Raw genomic sequence first — 21,580 nt, 5'->3', positions numbered from 1 at the left:
ACAGCAAATCTGGTCCTCTTCTGAAACCTAAGGGTACTCATTAAACTGAGTAAAACTAAGGGAATAATTGCTACAAAAGGCAAGCAAGTATGTGTGAAAGCCAGTTACAAAAGGGTAAGATGCCAAAAAAGACATCTTTTTAAGAGGATCTTAAAATTGCATCCCTATTAATCTCATGCGTGCATTTCCTTTTGTAGGAGACTTTCTTCCACCACCACCTCCACCCCTAGATGATCCTGGTACACTTCCATCTGGCTCCGGAAACTTCCCTCCTCCGCCAGCCATTGACGAAGGCACCTTTAAGATGCAGGTATGAACTGTAGTTGAGGTCATGTTGACAGGTTATGCTACCGTGATCATGAATTCACTGATTGTTTTTGTGGGATAGACATGTATCCAGAGCCTATAGCGAACCTTACAACTTACAAAGAACTAAGGCACGTTAATACAAATAGCCCAGCTCAAGCTTCCCCACGTTCTGCTGGCTTACTTTCTGCAGCCCTGGAAATGCTTTTCCTATAATTTCATTTCAGAACTCAAAGGAAATTTTTTAGGAATGCCACATGAGAAGCCCACATTTTCTTTTCCTGGGGAAACATTGTCTATTTTTATTCTTTGCCTTTTATTCTCTATCTATAATTATTACATTTTAAATAAGTGATGCTGACCTTCTAAGGCTCTGATTGGTCACTATGGATCTCACCTAATTGGTCAGCAACATTTTAGTAGCAACAGCAAAAATCCTTAGGGTTTTCTCTTCGGAGTAATTTCAAGGATACATATTATAGATATGTGTCAATTACGTAAAATTCCTATATTCGAGGGGTGGTTGGCTGCAGTGGAACTCAGGGTTGGAGTCAGAGGGGACATTCATCTTCAGGTCTTAGGTGCTGCCTAGCAGCTGTTTTCAGCTAGGGTCATGTCAGGAAGCAAAACTAATAGTCACCAAATTATTGTTATACTTTTAGATATGATAGTGTTGATGGGATAGAAAGCCATTTTTTCTGCCAAAGGCCATTTGGATATTCATAACATCATTCGTGAGCTATACAAAATCATCAACTTAAAAAGTGGCCTACCATAGATTTATTGCATTTCAAATCCCACCTTTGGTTGCTTTGGCAGGGCTGGACCAAAGGATTTCATGGGCCTTATATGGCCTGTGATCTGGACGTTCTCCTCCTCAGATAGATAGTGAAGAAACAAAGAATGAAAGGTGAAATGCAATTGTGTCTGGTATCGGCTTCACAATAACAAGTGGAGGAAGCTCGGGGCCGGCGCCAGGGCTCACTTGGTTAATTCTCTGCCTACGTCACCGGCTTCCCATATGGGCTCTGGGTTCTAGTCCTGGTTGCTCTCTTCCAGTCTAGCTCTCTGCTGTGACCCGGGAGGGCAGTGGAGGATGGCCCAGGTGCTTGGGCCCTTGCACCCACATGGGAGACCAGGAAGAAGCGCCTGGCTCCTGACTTCTGATCGGCGCAGCACCGGCCATAGCGGCCATTCGGGGAGTGAACCAACGGAATGAAGACCTTTCTCTCTGTCTCTCTCTTACTGTCTGTAACTCTACCTGTCAAAAAAAAAAAAAAAAGTGTAGGAAGCTAATGCCAGAGAGAACATAGACAGCAAAGATTAGTTATAACTTGATAACTAGGGGGTGCATGGATATTTATTCTATTATCCAGTCTATGTTTATAATTTTTAAAATTCCCACAATACTTGTAAAGTTGTCTAGCAAAGTTTCATGAAAAATGTGACTTATGAAAAAATTATGCATGGATTTCAAAGTTTTTTGACACCCAACCATACATCTTATAAATTCTTTTTCCATGAACTTTTTAAAGCATCCATATAAGAAGTGCAAAAGCAGAAAAAGCAATACAAAATAATTCCTTACGTGGTTCAAGCCATTTTCTGGATTTATTTCTTTTAAATTTCAAGCTGGAAGAGTTAGAGAAATCATTCATGCATGCAATCACACATCTTCTGTGTTCTTGCCCATTGTTCAAGCACTAGGGATTCTATCACTAAGAGGACATATGGTTCTGCCCTATTGAACCTGCCAGTAATTGGAACTAGTGGAAGTGAAGTAGGGACATTTCAAAGTGTTAGAATGGGAGGGATATACTGGGTAGGGAGAACAGGGAGAGGGTGATAGATACCTCACAAGGTTGTGGTCAGTGAGGTCTCACTGAGAAGGTGACACTTAAAGACTTGGAGAAGAAAAGGAAGGAATGAGCCATGTAGATTTCATGGGAAGTTTATTTTCATGTAGTAAATGTTAAAAAATAAAAGAAACTTTGTATTGGTAGCTTGAAATTTGTAACTATTAAGTTCCCATTAGTTTGTGTCTAGATCATTAAAAACTACTAAAAATTTTGTGTCTAAAGACATTTATATATAACACACTTTCTGCATTTTATTTTACTGTAAGCTACCACAATTAAAGATCAGATTCTAATTTTGGAAAAGAGTCATACAATTTGTATTTATTTTCTGTGATAAAATAAATTTTCCAATAGATAAAGCCCTTGAAAAATATAACAATGATTGATTTTTCTACTTATTTTTCCATTAAAAATATTTAAATACAGTTATATTTTGCTTTTTATATACCTTTGCTTTTATTTTGTTGGGGGTTGTTGGTTATATATTGTTTAATGTGCACAATTTAGACATTCACTAATGCTCTTTTCTCTCTTAGATTGTTAGAGAAAGTGTTCTGTTGCATTTTAAATCGTTAGTTCTAGAGTTGTTTTACCTAGTCATAGAAGGCTCGTGCTTGAAAACTATTTGAACAACTTTTTCTAGTTGAGTGCTATTGAGCCAGTTACACTCAGTCCCAGTTTCCTCATAACTAAAAAGAAGGCAAATATACCAATTTCTTATAGTTAAACGAAATATAAATGGATAAAAATAATAATGAGGACAATAATGAGGTCTTTGCTAAAGGGTTTAATTTTTTTAAAAATCATCAAGAACACAAGATGTGTTTGATTTCTCTTCAATTTCTTTCCTAAGTATTTTCTAGTTTTCATTCTCGTTAAAGTTTTCTAGTTTTCATTGTCAAATCTTTTACCTCAGTGGTTACGTTTATTCCTAGATTATTTCATTTTATTGGTAACTACTGTCTAAGGCATTATGTTCTGATTTCTTTTCCCTGGTCGTTTGTTCCTGGCATGTGAAATGGTTCTGATTTTTATACAGCTTTGTATCTTGCAACTTTACTGAATGTGTTCATTGATCCTAATAGTTTTTTATGGAGTCTTTAGAATTTTACATATATATCACCACGTCATCTGCAAGCAGAGATCATTTGACTTTCTATCTCTCCCATTGCAATGCCCCCTCGTTTTTTCTCTTGCCTGATTACCCTGGTGAGGACTTCCCGGGGGCTGCTGAGCCAAAGTGGTGAGGCTGGGCATCCCTCCCTTGCTCGTGTGGCTTCCATCAATTGACAAAAGAGCGTCTTCTGTAGGGGCCTTGTTCTGGTAAATGTACTCCAGCCCTGGCTTTGTTTTTGAAGAGGAAGGAAATAAACAGAAAGCTTGTTGCCATGTTGGCTTATGTCCTCTGTAAAACAGAAGGGAGGGGGATAAAAAATAAAATACAGTTTGCCAAACAGAGAAGGACAAATCTGGTAGGGAGAGGCAGGTTATTTTTGAGACTCTTCATATGGAAGATCGTTGGCAAGTTCAAACAAAAATGGACATGTCCTTTGCTTGTGTATTGGGGACCTAGATGTGCTGATGGCTTGGCCCTGCTCTGGCTGTATTTGTCCCACCTTGGGGTATGAGTTATGATGCAGCCTAAAGTAATATGATCTCCAAAGAAAAATGTTGTACTCTTTCCTCTCAGCTTTGGTAAAACCTAATGTTGCCAAGTCCAAATTATAGCTGGTAAATGTGTGTTTTTATGTAGAAATCTGTTTATGTTTCCAGCCAAATTTTTTAGATTAGAGCCAAGAGAATGTCTACTAAGTGTGACTATGAGAGTTCTAAGTTTTTCAAAGCTGAAAAGGAACTTGGAGATCCTTTAACTCAACCTTGGCGCCAAGCTTCTACTTATGAGCCCTTCAAGTACTTGAATGAATGAGTACCCTGTTTTTGGACATGGGTAAACTGAGACCCAAGGATGCTGTTTTCTGGCAGAGCTGTTCAAGTCTGAGAAATCTGTGCTTCTGCCTTGATCTTCGCCCCATGGATCACCACTGTATCAGATGTCCCAAACACGTAGCTTTACCCTATGTCTCTTTGAGACTGAGATTTGATGATTTGGAGTAAGGGGATTGTATTCTTTAGTATGGAAGCACACGATTCTACTGGGGCTTTGCTTCAGTCTCTGAATCTTTGCTATGTGCTATAAACTTTTTTCTTTGCAAACAACAGGTAAGTATGTAATGTCAGTAATTGTTATTTAAGAATTCTTATGGGAAAAGATGCATCTTTGAGGGGAGTGAAGGATTTGGTTTGTTTTGCCCAAATCAATGTAACTTCAGTGCCTATGAAGTTTGTAGTGACCCTATGGCAGGCACTTCACTCATTCATTTATTCTCCATTCATTTAGTATACATTGGATGCCATCTATCAGTAGACAAATGTGCTAAGAATTCTAGCCTGAGGATTGGCATAGGTCTTGTGCCCTGAGTCTCACCCTGGGGACTGTTGGTTAGCTTTGTTCTGATCTGATGTCACAGTTGGGAACATTCCATTTTCAGTCAGCCTATAAAGTATTTCTTAGATTAGTTATAGAGGGGGAGAATCCCCACAAAATTTCAGGTTTGCATGGGAATTAGAGATCAAGCGTTGAAATCTCTTTCTGCTTGAATTTTATTACTTTTTTTCAATTAGGTAAAATGTTTATTGTTGACTATTGTAGGCGAGACAATGCCAAGGGGTAAGGAGAGGGATCAAATACAGTACTCAGAATCAAAATTGTGATTATCTGAATACACAGTTTTAAAATTCAGATGTCTCATGATAAATTATGCCACAGTCAGCATGCTGTGATCAAAAGCACAACCTAGGTCCTATGGTAGTGGAAGAGGAGAGAGATAGATTAATGTGCCAGGACATGGGCAAGAAAGGGCCTAGGAAACAATTTCAATTGATCTTAACTTTAATGTCTGAATAGGATCGGAATTTTCATATGGGGTGAGGATTTTTCCATAATAAAGTACTAAGAATTGAAATGGGGCACCGGCGTTGTGGAGTAGTAGGTATGCCACCTCCAACAACCAGCATCCTTTTTGGTTTCCGGTTTGTGTCCCAGCCATTCCACCTCTGATCCAGCTCCCTTCTAACTACCCAGGAAAAGCAGCAGAAGTTGGCCCAACTGTTTGGTCCCCTGCCACCCACATGGGAGACCTGAGTGAAGCTCCTGGATTGAGCCTGGCCCAGCTCTGGCCATTTTGGCCATCGGTGGAGTGAACCAGCAGATAGAGGATATCTCCTCTCTGTCTCTTTCTGTCAGTCTTTCCCTCTATGTAATGCTGACTTGTAAATAAATAAATCTTAAAAAAAAAAAGAACTAAAACAGGAAGGAAGAGCCAGTGCTGTGGCATAGCAGGTAAAGCCACTGCTTGCAGTGCCAGCATCCCATATGGGCGCTGGTTTGAGTCCTGACAGCTCCATTTCTGATCCAGCTCTCTGCTATGGCCTGGGAAAGCAATGGAGGATGGCCCAAGTCCTTGGGCCCCTGCACCCACCTGGGAGCCCTGAAAGTAGCTTCTGGCTTCTCCTGGCTTCAGATTGGCCCACCTCCAGCTGTTGCAGCCATTTGGGGAGTGAACCAATGCATGAAGGACCTCTCTCCTCTCCCTCTCTCCCTCTGTCCCACTCTCCCTCTGTCCCAGTCTCCCACTCTCCCACTCTCTCTCTGTCCCACTCTCCCTCTCTGCTTCTCTGCCTCTCTGCCTTTCAAATAAATAAATAAATATTAAAGAAAAAACAGGAAGGAAAGCACAAGATAAGCGTGAAACAGCCTTGTATTCCAGATGTTCTAAAACTATGGACAGCTTTTTGCAGATGTGTTATTTAAAATCCAAGATAATGGTTGTTGGATACCAAGTGGTGCTATTAATATATGATAAAGCAAAACATATTGTAAGCACAGGAGTCTCCATGCAGACAATTCCGGAGTGTCTGGTGGATTTCTCCAACATCTGAGGGACATGTCTGCTAATAAATTGTGACTTTACTTTCTCTTTGTCTCTCTCTCTCTCTCACTATCCACTCTGCCTGTCAAAAGAAAAGAAAAGAAAAGAAAAGAAAAGAAAAGAAAAGAAAAGAAATTGTGACTTTAAGCTGATGCACCCAATATTTTACCTACTCTTGTTCTGATATTTTTGCTTGACTTTTCTTCATGTCCTCCAGTTAGTGATTCCTAACTCTCCTCTCTCATTGTGGTCCAGTCCTGTGGCTTGCTTTTAGTTGCCAACTATCCAGTGGTTGGATACTTTTGGTTTTTATCTCTCCTTTTGTGTTCATTCAGGCAAAATGGCCATGTTTGCTAGGGTAATTCCAGTCCCTCCATCTTAGAAAGCAGTCTGTTTTTGTCCATGATTGGTTACTCCAAATGTTAAGAATGTCACCTTTGTATTTTTTTCAAAGATTTATTTGTTTGAAATACAGAGCATCAGGGAGAGAGAGGGAAGGAGGGTGGAAGACAAAGATCAAAATCTTTTGTCCCCTGATTCTCTCCACAAAATGGCTGCAACAGCCAGATATGGGTGAGGTCAAAGCCAACAGCCAAGAGCTCCATCCTCATCTTTCCCAGGCACTTGGGCCCTCTTCCTCTGCCTTCCCAGGAACATCAGCAGGAACCTGGATCAGAATCAGATGCTGCTGTGGCAAGCAGTGCCTTAACCTTGTGTGCTGCAATGTCAGTCCCTCTTCTTGTTACTGAACTGAAATTGGATCGTCTATGATTTCCTCTGGTTTTCTCCCTACCCTTTAAGAAAATGAGGCACAATCAAACAAATGGTCAGACCAAAAGTGAGGAAGAGAACTTCTGTGTGCCTCCAACAGCTGATGAGCAAATCTGCCAAAAGACGTGACTTTTCTAAGAAGAGACTGAAAACAACAACATAGCCATGCCTAGAATTACTAGAAAAGAGGAAGAAGAGGAGAAATCTCAAATTATTTGCTTTAAAAATCAGCCTTCTAAAACTGCAAAGCAAACTCTGTCCTACTCTTGTGAAAACGTGTCAGTGTCTGTGGGCAGTGCACGGTGACTTATAATCATCTTTCCACTTGTGCATTTTATGTATTTGTTGATGTTTTAGCCACCCTTTCACTGGGTTTGTGTCTTGTGAATTCTGTCGAGTACTGTCACAGTCATGGCCATAGATACGGAATGGCTGGATGTTACTCGCAGACACAAAGAACTCAAGGCCCATGGCCACGTGTATTTGTGAACTCACAAAAATAGACTGGCGAATTGCGCTTGTACAGTATGAAGAAATCTTACCAAGGTGGGCATTCTTCTGCCGCCTGTAAGTGTCACAAGGAAGGGAGGAGGCTGAATGGGGAAGAAAATCGAGTCTACAGAGCCTGGGAGTGCAGGTAGCAGGCAGTGCTGCCAGAGCAGAAACAGAGTGGTCAGCGCAGCTTCAATCCACTCTGAGGTGCTTGTCATTTCTGGACAATGAGGAGACCAGCAAATCTTGATCCATGAAAACATACCAAAGGAGTGATTGAGAGGCTTATTTCTTCCTGGCTCTCTGCCTTGTTCCCTTTGGGTCAGCAAGCCCTAGTTGATTTGTAGGTTGTTTGTGACCCTGGCAGGAACAGTAGCAGGAGCGGGGGCAGCTTGCCTTGCGGTTGTCTCCTACTTGTATGGCTCGCATGTGTAGGTCAGTGCAGGTTCTTAGATGTGGCACTGGCTCTGGTCACTGTGACTTTATAGAAGTGAATGCCAAAGTTGTCCTGCTTGTCTTTTGCTCTGAATCATCCTCTGATTTGGTGTTCAGATGGAAAGAGAGGGACATTTTTGGTGTCTGGATTTGTATAAACATCTTTTACAGTAACAGACCAAGAGACCACAGGGAGTTTTCCAATGTTTCATTCAGCATTTTGAACCTTTCTTATAATGCCACTGTTTCTCATCTTCTCAGGAGACAAACCTTTTCCTGAGATTGTGAGTGGCATAAGTACACACACACACACACACACAAACACACAATCACCCTTATCAAAACAATTACCTTGAAATGATCAAGGTTGTACTCATGCTGTCTACAATGAAAGGTAGGTTAATTGCTGGACAAGAAGGGTCTTATAGGGAAATTGACTGTGGTCCATTCTGCTGTATGTAGGTGCACCAATGAGTTTAACTTTGTATTAGCTCCCGAGTTGCTGTATAAGGAGCAATTTATAGCACCTTTATATTACAGAAAATCCCCTTTGTCCTAGATTAAGTGAAATTGCAGTTGGTTCTTGCTGAGTCAGTGAAAGTTTTTATTCCATTTTGCCTCTCCCATCAGGAATCTTAGTGGTTATTTCAAAGCTAAAATTTACGGGAACGCATGCAGCCTAGCACTTAAGCTGCCATTTAAAATACCTGTGTCCCACATAAGAGTGCCTGGGTTCAATTCCCAGATCTGGATCCTGACTGCTGGTTGGTGCTAAGACAGACCCTAGGAGGCAGCAGTTGTGGTACAAAGGGTTGGATTCCTGCCACCTAGCTGGGAGATCCAGATTGAGTTCTTGGGTCTATCTTTAGCCAGGATTGCAGCCATTTAGAAAGTGAACCAATGGATGGGAGCTGTCTCTTTCTCAGTCTCTTAAAAAAAGTGACATTTATTTCTTTTAAAAATACTTATAAAAACTACTAATATTTTCAATTTATAAAAAGCAATATATAATAATCAATATAAATGAAATATTTTCAGTTATATTTCTTTTTTAAGAGATTTTTTATTTATTTATTTGAAAGAGTTACAGAGAGGCAGAGGCAGAGAGAGAGGTCTTTCATCCGCTGGTTTACTCCCCAGATAGCCACAATGGCCAGAGCTGTGCCAATCTGAAGCCAGGAGCCAGGAGCTTCTTCCAGGTCTCCTAGGTAGGTGCAGGGGTCCAAGGACTTGGGTTATCTTCTACTGCTTTCCCAGGCCACAGCAAAGAGCTGGATCAGAAGTGGAGCATCCGGGACTTGAACCTGCACTCATATGGGATGCCAGCGCTACAGGTGGTGGCTTTACCCTCTACACCACAATGCCAACCCCTCAGTTACGTTTCTTTAGCAAGGAAATATTATGATCTGTATGTATACTCTCGCCCCCAATATATGTACCAAATGAAGCTTGAACATTCCTCTTGTCCCTGCTTTATCCCATGTTATTAAAACAATTTGTAGATTATGTTGTAATATTTTAACCTGATAATGCTTCTCTTCAAAAATCATTTATTGCACTAAATTGCACAACCACAATGATAGTTAAACTATAATTTTTGAGAGCTGGCATTGTGGCATAGGGGGTTAAGCAGCCACCCATAATTCTGGCATCCCTTATTAGCACTGGTTCAAGTCCTGGCTGCCCCACTTTCTGATCTGCTCCTTAGTGCCTGGAAGAACAGTGGAATATAGCCCAAGTACTTGGGCTCCTGCTACCTGTATGGGAGATACAGATGGAGTTCTAGCTCCTGGCTCAGGCCTGTTGTAGCCATTTGGAGAGTGAACCAGCAGAATGAGGATCTCTTTGTCTCCATGTCTACCTCTTTTTCTGTCACTCTGCTTTCGAATTAGTAAGCTTTTCTTAAAAAGCTATTTTTTACTTGCCTATTATACTATTTTTATTGCTATTTATTTTTCTTGTATTCATAATCCTGATTCTTTTTCTGCTCTTATGTTTTCTTCTACAAAATTTCATCAAGTAATTTTATGGGAAGGATATATGGATACAATATTTCCTAATATATTTGAAAATGAGTTTATTGACCATAGAATTTTTCCTGCAGCCAAATTTTTACTCAAATATGAGCATACTTCACAAAATTTGTGGAAGAATAGAATTACAAGATATTTTGGAACAAAATGTTTCTGAAATCTATTATTGTATTCTCATAATTTGCATTTCCCACGAACTTTTTAAGATTCCTCAGACGCATGGCTGACAATTTTTCTTTTGGCATTCTGGATAGATCAGTTGGCCTCCCAAAGTTTCTGATGAGAAACCTGCTGATAATCTTACTAAGAGCTCCATATGTGATGAGTCTTCTCTCCTGCTGCTTTCAAAATCCTCTTTTTTCCTTTGGCTTTTGACAGCTTGTGAGTTATCTCAGTGTTTCTTTGAATTTATGTTCAAGGAACTTTGTGGTGCTTCTGGGTGTTTTTATTCATGTCTTTAATCAAATTTTGGGAGATTTTGGTTATTATCTTTTCCAGTATTTTATCAGTCCCTTCCCTTTCTCCTGTCTTTCTGGGAATCTCACCATGTGTACACTGGTTTGATTGATGGTGTCCCAGTGTCCCACAGGTTTCTTAGACTCTGCCCAGTTGTCCTCAATCTTTCTTTCTCTTTGGCCCTTAGAGTCCACAGTTTATATTGGCTTCTTTTCAAGTTCATTGGTTCTTCCTTCTGCAGGCTCAAATCTGCCTTTGAATTCTGCATTTCAGGTATTTTACCATTCATTTCTAGAATTTTTTTCCCCTTTCAGTTTGTTCTCTTTTCATTAATATTTCCCTTTTACTTATACATCGTTATCTTGACTTTCTCCTTGCCTGTGTTTAGTCCTTTGGGAATCTTTTAGACTGTAATTGTAAAGTCTTTGACAAGCACATCCACTGTGAAATCTTTCTCAGAGATAGTTTCTGTTGGGATATTGTTTTGAATGAGCCATATTTTTCTGTTTCTTTTGTTTTTTGACATTAAGTATACATTTGAATCTAATAATATCATAATTCTGGGGATCAGATTCTTCCCCTTTCTCAGGGTTTGTTTTTCCTTGGGGAAGGTAGTGTTGCTGCCTGTCGTTGTACATATTAACCATAGATATAAACTGAAGGTCTTTAGCATTTTTGAGACTGCACTTCCTCTTGGCCCATGTGTAGTAACTTTCAGATATCCCCTGGAAGTCACTGAAGCCATGGTGAAAAGTATAGGGAGAATGATAGCTGCTACTTTCTCTTCATGCTTGTGATCAGAAGCAGCAATCATTTATCAGAGCATAGAACCCAGGTGTTCAGAAGACAAGGTCCTCTGTTTGTCACCCTGGTTCCTGGAAGCAACCCATAAGCTACTGAAGAAATATATGCACAGCTGCCTGCCAAGGGGCTGCAAGATGTGGGATAGATACCTGCTCCAATGCTGGGAGCAGAAATGGACCTAAATTAGCAACAATTTGCCATTCAAGGCTTCTCCCTTAAGGTTGAAAGCTTTTAATAATCCCAGAGTTCCAAAACCACTACAGTAGATTCTGCCCATGGGATGCGTATTTCCAGTGCTTTCTGTTCTGCCTGTCTTTTCAGAAACTCTTCCTTTTCCTTTGATTTTTTCACTGAACAAAACTGTCTCAATTTCTCTGCCCTGACTGCTACTATTCCTCTTCTCGCGTCTTTGCTAGATCCTCCTCCTTTCATCCTGCCTCTAAATGTAGGTGTCCACTTAGAGTTCTCCCTTTGACCTTCTGTCTTCTCTCAGTAAAAGTCACAACTCTAATGGGATCAACTTTGATCTTTGTTTATCTAATGAACTGAGCTGGTTATGACTTTTGGCATTCTATTTTCCTTTGGCAATTGTACTATCATTTATCCATAGGATCTACAGTTGAGGAACAGTGTTTTGTTTCTCCTCCTCCTCCTCCTCCTCCTCCTCCTCCTCCTCCCTCCTCCCTCCTCCTTCCTCCTGCTCCTTCTCCTTCCTCCTCTTCCTCCTCCTTCCTCCTCCTCCTCCTCCTCCTCCTATTGAATTATTTACTCAGTGGAGGATTAAGCTTATTAGAAAATGAACTGAAAGGATGTTATTGTAAAAGTTAAAAGAAAAAATCAGAAAAGAAGGAGGAGGGAAGGTGGGAGGGAGAGTAGGTTGGGAAGTATCTCTATGCTCCTAAATCTGTATATATATTTTTTACCTTATAAAAATTATAAAATAAAGATTGTCACATAGTAAAAACCTCTTGTCTACTCAGTATGCCCCAAATTCTATTTGACATCTTGCTCCAAGGTTTATATGCTATGTGAAATACCACCATAATTTCTAGAACCCACACTCTAAACTCTATAGTCATTGTTGATATGTTTTAGTTTTTGAATACATTAATCACCAAAGTGTAATACTTTTTGGCTTGAAAATGACTCTCAGATTTGCTCCAATCTCTTTGTTCTCCTGCCTGACACTCTAGCTCATTCATTCTCCACATCAGAGTAGACTGATTGCCTTGATTCTGTCTTTTCCACATTCCAGTTGCATATCCCTAATGACTTGGTGTTCAAAACTTGTTCTTGTCTTCTGATGGCATTTTACTTCCTGCCATATTAAATGTCTTCTCTTGATTGGTTTTTCAGAATACTCCGTGAGCTACCTCACTCTGTACAGTGCACCTTAACTCTCTTTATGCTCCTTGTAGAATCTTTGCTTTGTTAAGGTGTCTGTCCTCATTGTCTGCTTCAAGTGCCTTGTTTTCCTTGTGTCTTTCTTGCTGCTGGAGTATCCTTATCACTCGATGGATCACCAATCTTTCCTATTTAAACACCTAGCTCAATTAATTCTCACTTTCTTCCTCACATGTCACTGGAAACCCTGTCTCATTTTCATCCTGCTCTGTTCTGCATCCTCACTATTTTTTTTAAAGATGTATTTGTTTATTTAAAAGTCAGAGTTACACAGAGGAGAGGCAGAGAGAGAGAGGTCTTCCATCCGATGGTTCACTCCCCGATTGGCCGTAAGGTCAGGAGCTGCCTGGATCCGAAGCCAGGAGCCAGGAGCTTCCTCCGGGTCTCCCATGTTGGTGCAGGGGCCCAAGGACTTGGGCCATCTTCCACTGCTTTTCCAGGCCATAGCAGAGAGCTGTATTGGAAAAGGAGCAGTGGGGGCTAGAACCGGCACCCATAAGGGATGCCGGCACTGCAGGCAGGGGCGTTAACCTGCTGCGCCACAGCGCCTGCCCCTCAGCATCCTCACTCTTTTGACTGAGTAGTCTGGTGTGCAGACAGGACCTCCTGGTGCTTTAAAGGAGCCCTACTCTGTTTCTTATCAATGCATTTCTCACCTTTCCACGCACTTATTAGTAATAGTTTTTTACAATCTTCTTTTGAGGACTAATTAAGATAATTAATGTGGAACATCCTTCAGTGTCTACTTTGTTCTGAAGGATACTATGAATTAGTTAATGGGTAGATCAGTTAACACTGCTTGACTTTCCTGTTCCTTAATACATGTCCCTCTGTAGTGTTTGTAGTTATTTAATATATATCAATCTTGCCACTAAACCTTATTTTCATAAAGTCAGAATCATCAAATAAAGTGGGAGTGACCTGTAGAAATCACTGAAAATCACAAATCACAGTGCCTCAGATACAAAAGGGTCCTAATTCAGTCTTCCTGGTGATGAGGAAACTGGTCCCTAAATTTCTTAAGTGAACTATTCAGGCGACACCATTTCCAGGTGACACGGCTCCAGCCATAGTATGAGGTTTCTGGACTCCCAACCCTGTCCTCTTTCTATTACCTTTTGTTCATCTGTGTTTTAGCCACTTCCTGAAAGTTGGAACACAAGTCTTACTCCTGTATCAGCCATAGTGCTTGTTTCATGCTGTAAACACAGAGTACCGTTTAGTTGATAGTTGTAGATTGATTGATTCATTCTTTGACTTGGCAATAGGAAGTCTCTGGGAAAGGACTGTGGAGTGTGCATTACTCATACACTTATCACGTTTTTGATGTTTTTGACACTGTTGTAAGCCGGCTAAGAGTTCACCACGTACAGCTTCTGTGCACTGACTCAGGCTTGTGGGAAATGGAAATGGAAGAGGAAGTCATATACATCTTGAGCAAATCAGACTTTTCTATTTTTAGTCATTGCTACTGTTTGGAAAGTACAGTCCCTGTTCATGACAGCCTGGCATGTGTTTCCTTAGTGCCATTTCCAAAAGGGGAGAAAATAAATATGGGAATTTTTTGTAGTGAAAATAGTTACTCAGTGAAATCAAATAAGTTCCCTCTTTTTCTCTTGATGAAACCTCAAACCCACTAGGCACAAATTCCTCAACCTCAAGTATGCATGTCAAAAACTGATGCAGAACAGGATCCTGGAGTCAGCAAAACCTAGTGCAGTGAGATGTGTTCCTGTGCCTTAGAGAGATGGAGGAGGAAATGATGAGGTTCTGGCGTGGCCACCTACCAGACTGCTGCCCCCAGGAGAAACTACCCTCTGGACTAGGCAGACTGTAGAGGAACACCTAGCATTGTAGCCCTCTGCTTCAACTATTCCTTCTGCTTGAATATCTCTTTTTGGTAAGGAGGCTCAGGATTCCCCCAATTCAAACAAACTAATTAGTTTTCTTTTGGTACTTATGATGGCATTTAGGGGATCTTTCCAGTGTAAGGCTAGATCAGTTTTAATAAGATTGTACACAACAATCTGATTTGTATTTAAATAGGTTACTATTGTGGAAACTGATCAGAAATGCCCATGGGAAGATGGCTTAGAGTCAACATCAGGAGTCCATTGAGCAGTCAAGGACCAGAACAGAGGTGGTGACCTTGGCCATGGAGGATGGAATTAGTCTTTGGAGAGAGGAGGTATAGGAAAATAGGAGTCCAGGGTGCTTTACCAGATTCTGACATTCACTGCTGGTGGGGGCAAATGGAGGTGTTTTTGATTTCAGTCCTAATATTTGTCAAATAGGTGGACCTTTTGAAAAATCAGAGCTTCCAGACCAGTGTGATGTGAAGAATCCTGTAGGAAATGTTGATGCCAATGAGCAATATTGCCCTTTGTTAATGAGAGGGACTCTGTACAGTCTCCAGACGTAAACAGCTCTGCCTACATAAAATTGTGGCAGTAGGGAAGGAATGACACAGTGCTATAATTAATGCTAATTTGTGTATAATGCTGTATTGTTGCCATTGTTATTTAATTGAATATGTATTAAGCTCCAACAGGGTGCCATGGTGAGTAATGCCAACTTACAGTTGATTTATCAGAACACCTAGAAGACTTTCTAAACACCAATAAATGGAAGCTCACAGCACCCGTTTGAGGTGGTAAATGTCTTTGCTGTTTCTACAAATAGGGAGAAGTGAAGTAGATTGTGTTTGCTCTGTTGACCCTGTGGGGGAGAATTCAGAAGTGCCAAATAAGAGAAAAATATTTTCCCTGTCCCCAGGCATTGGGTTGAAGCACATTAGCAAAGAGTGCTCAGTAAGTGCATTCAGAATGGTGAGACTTTAATTAAATTGTTCCAGTTATCGTTAGCATTTGGATTAGGCACAGACAACCAAATTGCAGGCCATCACATTTCAAATTTAGTACAGGAAAGAACTGTTAAATGCAGATTACTGGGCCCAACCCTTAAAGGTTACATTTGGTCAATCTGAGGGAGGCCTCAGAGCACCCCCGTTTAATGGGTGACTGAGGAGCTTTTATCCTCAGAGGGGGCTCAGCTCCCCTGTAGGATCCCCAGTCTTTGCTTATCTATGACCTGCATGTGGCCTCACAATTGAGCTTTGCCCTGACACTGCAGGGTGTAATAAAGCTCACCTTGTACAATGCTGAAATCCTTTCTTCTATGCAAAGTACCTCCAGCTAGCATTTACAGAATGCCTACTATGGGCTTCACATTTTAATGGACAAACAATTCATGCTATTTTTTTCACCTGGTCCTCAAAATGTCCCTGTGGGGTCTGTGAAGCTGAAACTGGGAGTATGTGACTAAGTCCCACATCAGCATGCTGGCTCAAGGCCTTCCAAGACCTGCAGCTCACTGGAAGTCTGAACCACAGATGGGAGGCTGTGTGGCACAGAGAGAGCTGCAAGTTGGTGACAGAGCCCACAGACCTGGTCTCCTGGGAATATAACATCAGGAACTTTCTGTGGGGTAGAAGGGGGCGTGGCCAGCCCAGCTTTCCTCTGTCCCTTTGTTATTTGTCTTGTTTCTTTGATGCAGAGTAGGTACCGCACTATATATCCCTTGACTCTGAATATTCTATGAAAGTGAAAAGATTCCCAAGAAAAGCCTGAGATGAAGCCGGAGCAGAATTCTGAAGTGGAGAAAGGGTTTTTAGGTTGAGGTCAGAATAACAGCTGGGAAGAACACCGTTCCTTGCTGCCTTTAGACTCTGTCTGGCCTGCACAAGTCTTGTCATAGCAGTCTGTTCCTTTGTGTCCCTGGAGGCTAAGGCAGGGATGTTGATGTATTCCAATCACAATTGTTGTGTTGTGGAATTATATCCTTTTCTGACTAAGGAGAGATCAGTAGCTTTCTGATATTGTCCAATACTCACTTTTTTATCAATGGCAACCATTTTCATAAAAATAGGAATTCCTGCTGGGAGTGTTGTTAATGTAAATTGTCTGTGCACTGCCTAAAATACGTATGATTCATACCCTGTGTTTGTTCCCACATCAACACTAAGTCCCAAGATACAATTACCCCTGCCCACTCTCTCCTTCGTCATGGGGACTGTGTTTATCCTTTAGATGTCTGTACTTTGGATAAGGGCCAAGCTCCTTATGTGCCTAGGGTTTGCACACCTGCGTGCTCTGGCCACAGCCGACCCTTTGAGTCTAATCTTACTCTATTTATACCTAAAAGAACACTCGCGTTTGCCAAGTGCTCTCACATATTGCAATGTTCCTCCTATATCTTTATGCTCATGTAGATATCTGAAGTATTTTTTCTCCACCCAAGGTTTTCTCAGTTCTCACTGTGCCCATGCAGCTCTCTCTGATTTATCTTATTTGCTACCCTTTTTCATTCTTCTCTCTTGTTTTCTTTTCTGTTTGTTCATTCTTTTCTCTAACATCTTGTATTTCATTGTGTACCCACATGGATTCTGCCCTCTAATATGGCTATTTGTGTGTAAACTAGTCTCTTTAAAGCAATTGTATGTACTCCGTAGGCAGAGAACCACTTGCCTTCACTTCTTCCATCCTTCTGTTCCTCCTGCCTGCCTTCCTACCTTCCAACCCCCTTCCCCCTCACCTCCTCTTTTCCTCTCTCCTCCACCTTCCTTCCTTCCCTCCCTTACTCTCTCCCTCCCCTTCCTTCATTCCTCCCCTTTTTCCTTCCCTCTTCTCTCCCTCCCTCCCTTCTCCCTTCCCTCCCTCTCTCCTTCCATTCTTTCATGTCAGTAGGTATTGACTATTTCACAAATATTTCTGGAAAAGTTAATGAAAGCTACCCTAAATGGAGAAGTAGAAGGCACAAGAGTATTGAAGCTGGTTTCATACCTGTTGTCACAGTGAGGACCTTATCCTTGATACCCTAATAGGTTCCTGTAATCTGTCTGATGCTTGAAGGCAAGACCTTTCCCTGTGGCACTTTGAGCCCAATGTCATAATAGTGGGAGAGCTTTGGAGCTGAATGTTTGAGTCCCAAATTCTACTTTCTTCATTTACTGCCTGAGAGACCCTAGAATGGTTACTTTTTCTCTTTGATCCTCGATATTTACTTTTGTTAAGCAATAATAATGTCCAGTCATCTCTAGGATTGCTGGGAGAACTCAATGAGACCATATTGGTGAAACTGTTACTCTAAACAGTCACTTCTTCATTGGCAGAACAAGGGGACTATGACTTTGCCGTCCCAGGTTCCCCATGTTAGTTCTGTCCCTGACTGTGTGCACTGAACTGAGTAGCTGCCTAGCAGTGCTGCTGGCTCTTAAGCTATTTCCCACAACTGCCTTGGAACAGGAAGTTCCAGCAAGAAAAAAATGATGATCAGATTGCAGATGCTTATTAGGGAGCTGATGCATCTTTTATTGCTAGAAAATAGGATTCTGGCAATTTTCGATAATCTCCCTGTATCTTTTCCACAGTTAGCCTTTGTGATAAGACATCGTGTGTATTTTGCCTTTTCCTCTCTTGCCTGCTTGTTTGGATGCTATCGTTCTTGCCTCTTTTTTCCATTTCCATTAATCTGGGAGTGGCTCTCAAAACAGTATAACTGAATGTGCGCCCTCTGTAAAGTTGTTATCCATGACTTTCATTTTGAAAATGTTTTTTCAGATTGTACTTTGTTGGTGTCTGCTCTATAGCTTCTGTATTTTCAACTATCAAAATAATAGTTAAACTAAATAAAAACCAAGTGATTTAGTTCCAGTAAGTGGCTATAAAGTAAAATAAACAGACAACAGCAACAAGGAGACCAAAAAACTTGAAGCCTCTACTAATGGCAGATAGGTCACATGTATGTGAGTGTGTTGGAATAACAGCGTTTTAAAACTGAAAGAAAACAGGGAGAGCTAGTTCACATCCCTCATTTTGCTGTTGAAAAAGGAAAGACTAGGAAAGGAAGAATGATTTGCTCAGGGTCACCCCACTGAACGATGACAGAACCAGGACAAAATGCCTAGACTAGTGCCCCTTCCTTTTAATTGCTTATCTGTTTGAAAAGCAGAGACACAGAGACAGATTTCCCATGCACCAGTTTTATCTCCCAGTATAAGCAACAGCTGGCGCTGAGTCAGGCCAAAGCCAGGAGCCCAAACCTGAGCCCAGGTCTCCCACCTGGCTGGGAGGGATGCAACTACTTGAAGGGTCATCTGCTTCCTCCCAGGGTATGAATAAGAAGGAAGTTGAAACCCAAAACAGATTCAGGACTTGAACCCAGGCATCTTAGTAGGAAGTTGGATTAGAAGTAGAGTGGGAATGCTCCAGTGGCGCAATCGCTTAGCGCGTGGTACTGATACAGAAGTAGAGTGGGTCTGACTCAAACTGGCACTCTGATATGGGATTTGAGTGTCCCAAGCAGCAGCTTAACCCATTGTACCAGATACCTGCCCCCATGATGTTTTTTGTTAGAGCATATGAGGGTTGATCAAACATTATCAACATTGGGGAGTATGTAAGGATTGAGAAAAATGCGAGGATAGGGAATGTGAAAGAAAAAATTGAAGCATCAGTATGTGCAGGTTTTATCTTGATAGTTTTGTGATTCAAATATGTTAGAACCTTGAAAAACTCTGTCTTCACTTGTCACTTTTCTTTTTTATTCAGTGCCATGTTCCCAGTTGTCAAGCTATTATTCCACTTTGAATTATGAAAATGTTTTCTCTATTATGAATGCTGCAATGTTTGCTTTTGGAGGCACCACTGCCCTTCACCTGGAGAGTGGATGCTTTTCTTCGATAATAACAAGAATTTTAGTTTGGGCCTGGTTTTGCACATTAGAAAGGTTGAATTATATTTCTGGGAATCATTACATAATAAACTTCTTAAGGGAGAGAATTGTTTCTGTTTTGTCTCTTCTACATTGTTTTACAGAATCTTAAAGAACACGGCTTATCTGATATCATTAGGCAAGGGTGCAAGCAATATTGCCCAGTAAATTGCAAGCTGCTTGTGTTTGGGGATCATATGGATTTTTGACTGCATACTGCTTAGTACAGACTAAAGGAAGCATGGGAGAAAATCCATGCATACAAATTGACAATGATAGTTTCCCTATGAACTTTGGTGCCATAGAGAATTAAACAAATGAGAGTTTCTTGTGAGGTCAGCAGGGTTATCAGCCATGTCCATAATGGAATGGGACCTCTGATGAGATTTGTAAGTAGGTTTTTGCAAACATAAGTACTTTATTTGAGTGAGTGGGAAAGTGGGGGCACATCCCAACATGAACTAAGGCTGTTTTGATTTCTTTCACTTCTAACATTTTGGGTCTCACTCAATAAGGTGCCATTTCTGTAAGATAAAATAAGTCATGTTTGCTGTAATTCTCATTACCCAGTGCCTTCTATCTCAGCATTACCAGCTGACTAGTATGAGAAGGCTGCTCATATTATTATCTAGCCCTGAGTGGGGGGGTATATTAAGTAACACTGTGACTGTCTCCATTTTAATTTTTATCCAAATTAGTATTTTTATGGCCTCATTAACTATGTGACACAAAATAGGTTATTTTTAATATAAATTATTTAATATAAAAATTATAGATTCATTCTATAAATCCACATATACACATCCATATGCATACCCTTTAAATGTTCCTTGTGTTAGAAGTACACTTAAGGGGCCAGTGTTGTGGTATAGCTGATAAAGTTGCCACCTGCAGTGCCAGCATCCCATATGGGTGCCAGTTGGTGTCTCGGATGCTCCACTTCTGATTCAGCTCCCTGCTAATGGCCTGGGAAGGCAGCAGAGGATGGCCCAAGTGCTTGGGCCCTTGCCACCCATCTGGGAGACCTGGAAGAAGCTCTTTGCTATTGACTTTGGCCTGGCCTAGCAATGGCCGTTGTAGCCATCAGGGGAGTGAACCAATGGATGCAAAATCCCCATCTCTGTCTCTGTCTCTCTTTTTTTGTGTAAGTCTGACTTTCAAATAAATTTTAAAAAAGAAAAATAAATACACTTAAAACAGTTGTTCTCAAAGTGTGGGCCTCGGACTAATTCCATCAGTACTACCTGACTATTTGTAGGAAACTAAGGTTTGGGACCTCTCCTCGGAGCTGCAGAATCAGAAAGTCTGGCAGTGGAACCTGATAATCTGTGTTTCAACAAGCCCCTCCAGGCGCTTCTACCAGGGTGATGTCTGAGAACAACTGATCTAGGATAGTGTTCTTAGGTAATACCTGGCACGATCACACATTAGATGCATGGGAGCCCCATCAACCGAAGCCGCTCCCATACTTTAGCAGCTGAGTTTTACTTTTGACCAGAATTTTTTATAAGCTTCATACTCAATTGGCTGTCAACAAAGCATTTATTTTCAGATTGTGGTCAAAATAATCACCAAGTGAGTAACATTTATTGAGTAGTTATTATGTAAATAGCACTTGGCATGTGGGAACTCATTTAATTCTTAGAACAACTGCATGAGGAATCCAGAGAGCTTGGGCAGATTGTGTAAGTTCACAAAGCCAGCAACTGGCAAATTTAGGTATCAAATGTTTACAGTCTGATTCCAAAGCTTTTACCTTTATTCTTTTTATGTTAGGGATACTTTGGGGGTACCTATTTAATAAAGATGATCACAAACAAAATAAAGCTGATGTTAATTATCTCCTTAGCTACATCATGGATGATAGACAAATGATCGCCCAATAGGTTAGGTCCATGTACACTTACTTTTACCACATTTATTATTTCTTATTCTTTTGTTACCACATCTTTTTTACCACTGATATTAGAAATAAGATAAAAAATTTTACTGACCATAATTGAAAACATCACATTGAAATTCATGTTGTATTTAAAAAATTATGTTAGAACAATGTACTATTTTGTGTTAACAGCCTTTCGGCTCTCCTAAGTTGAGATAGTTTTATATTCCTAAGCTGTCAGGGTAAGATTTTCTTTTTCTATAGAATCACAAAAGGAATCTTAAGTCTGATATTAATCAATCACACACAACTCCTGGCTCTTCAGAGCACCCCCCCCCTTCTGCAAAGTGTCATTGTAATTTGCCACCTCAAAATGCT

The 21,580-nt window shown here is 40.8% G+C and overlaps 1 protein-coding gene across 11 annotated transcripts in view; it reads left to right on the top strand.

The window, feature by feature from the left end:
- LPP (LIM domain containing preferred translocation partner in lipoma) overlaps window positions 1-21,580 on the top strand; it is a 742,983-nt gene that overhangs the window by 327,553 nt on the left and 393,850 nt on the right. For all 11 annotated transcript variants that reach the window (XM_062210203.1, XM_062210206.1, XM_062210207.1 and 8 more), the window contains one exon: window positions 198-310. In XM_062210203.1, the coding sequence (XP_062066187.1) occupies window positions 198-310 (113 nt within the window). The remainder of the gene's footprint in view (window positions 1-197; window positions 311-21,580) is intronic.

This window comes from Lepus europaeus, chromosome 2 (assembly GCF_033115175.1).
Source record: "Lepus europaeus isolate LE1 chromosome 2, mLepTim1.pri, whole genome shotgun sequence".
NCBI lineage: Eukaryota > Metazoa > Chordata > Mammalia > Lagomorpha > Leporidae > Lepus > Lepus europaeus.
Note: the sequence above shows the minus strand (reverse complement) of the source record. Positions and strands in the feature narration are given on the sequence as shown.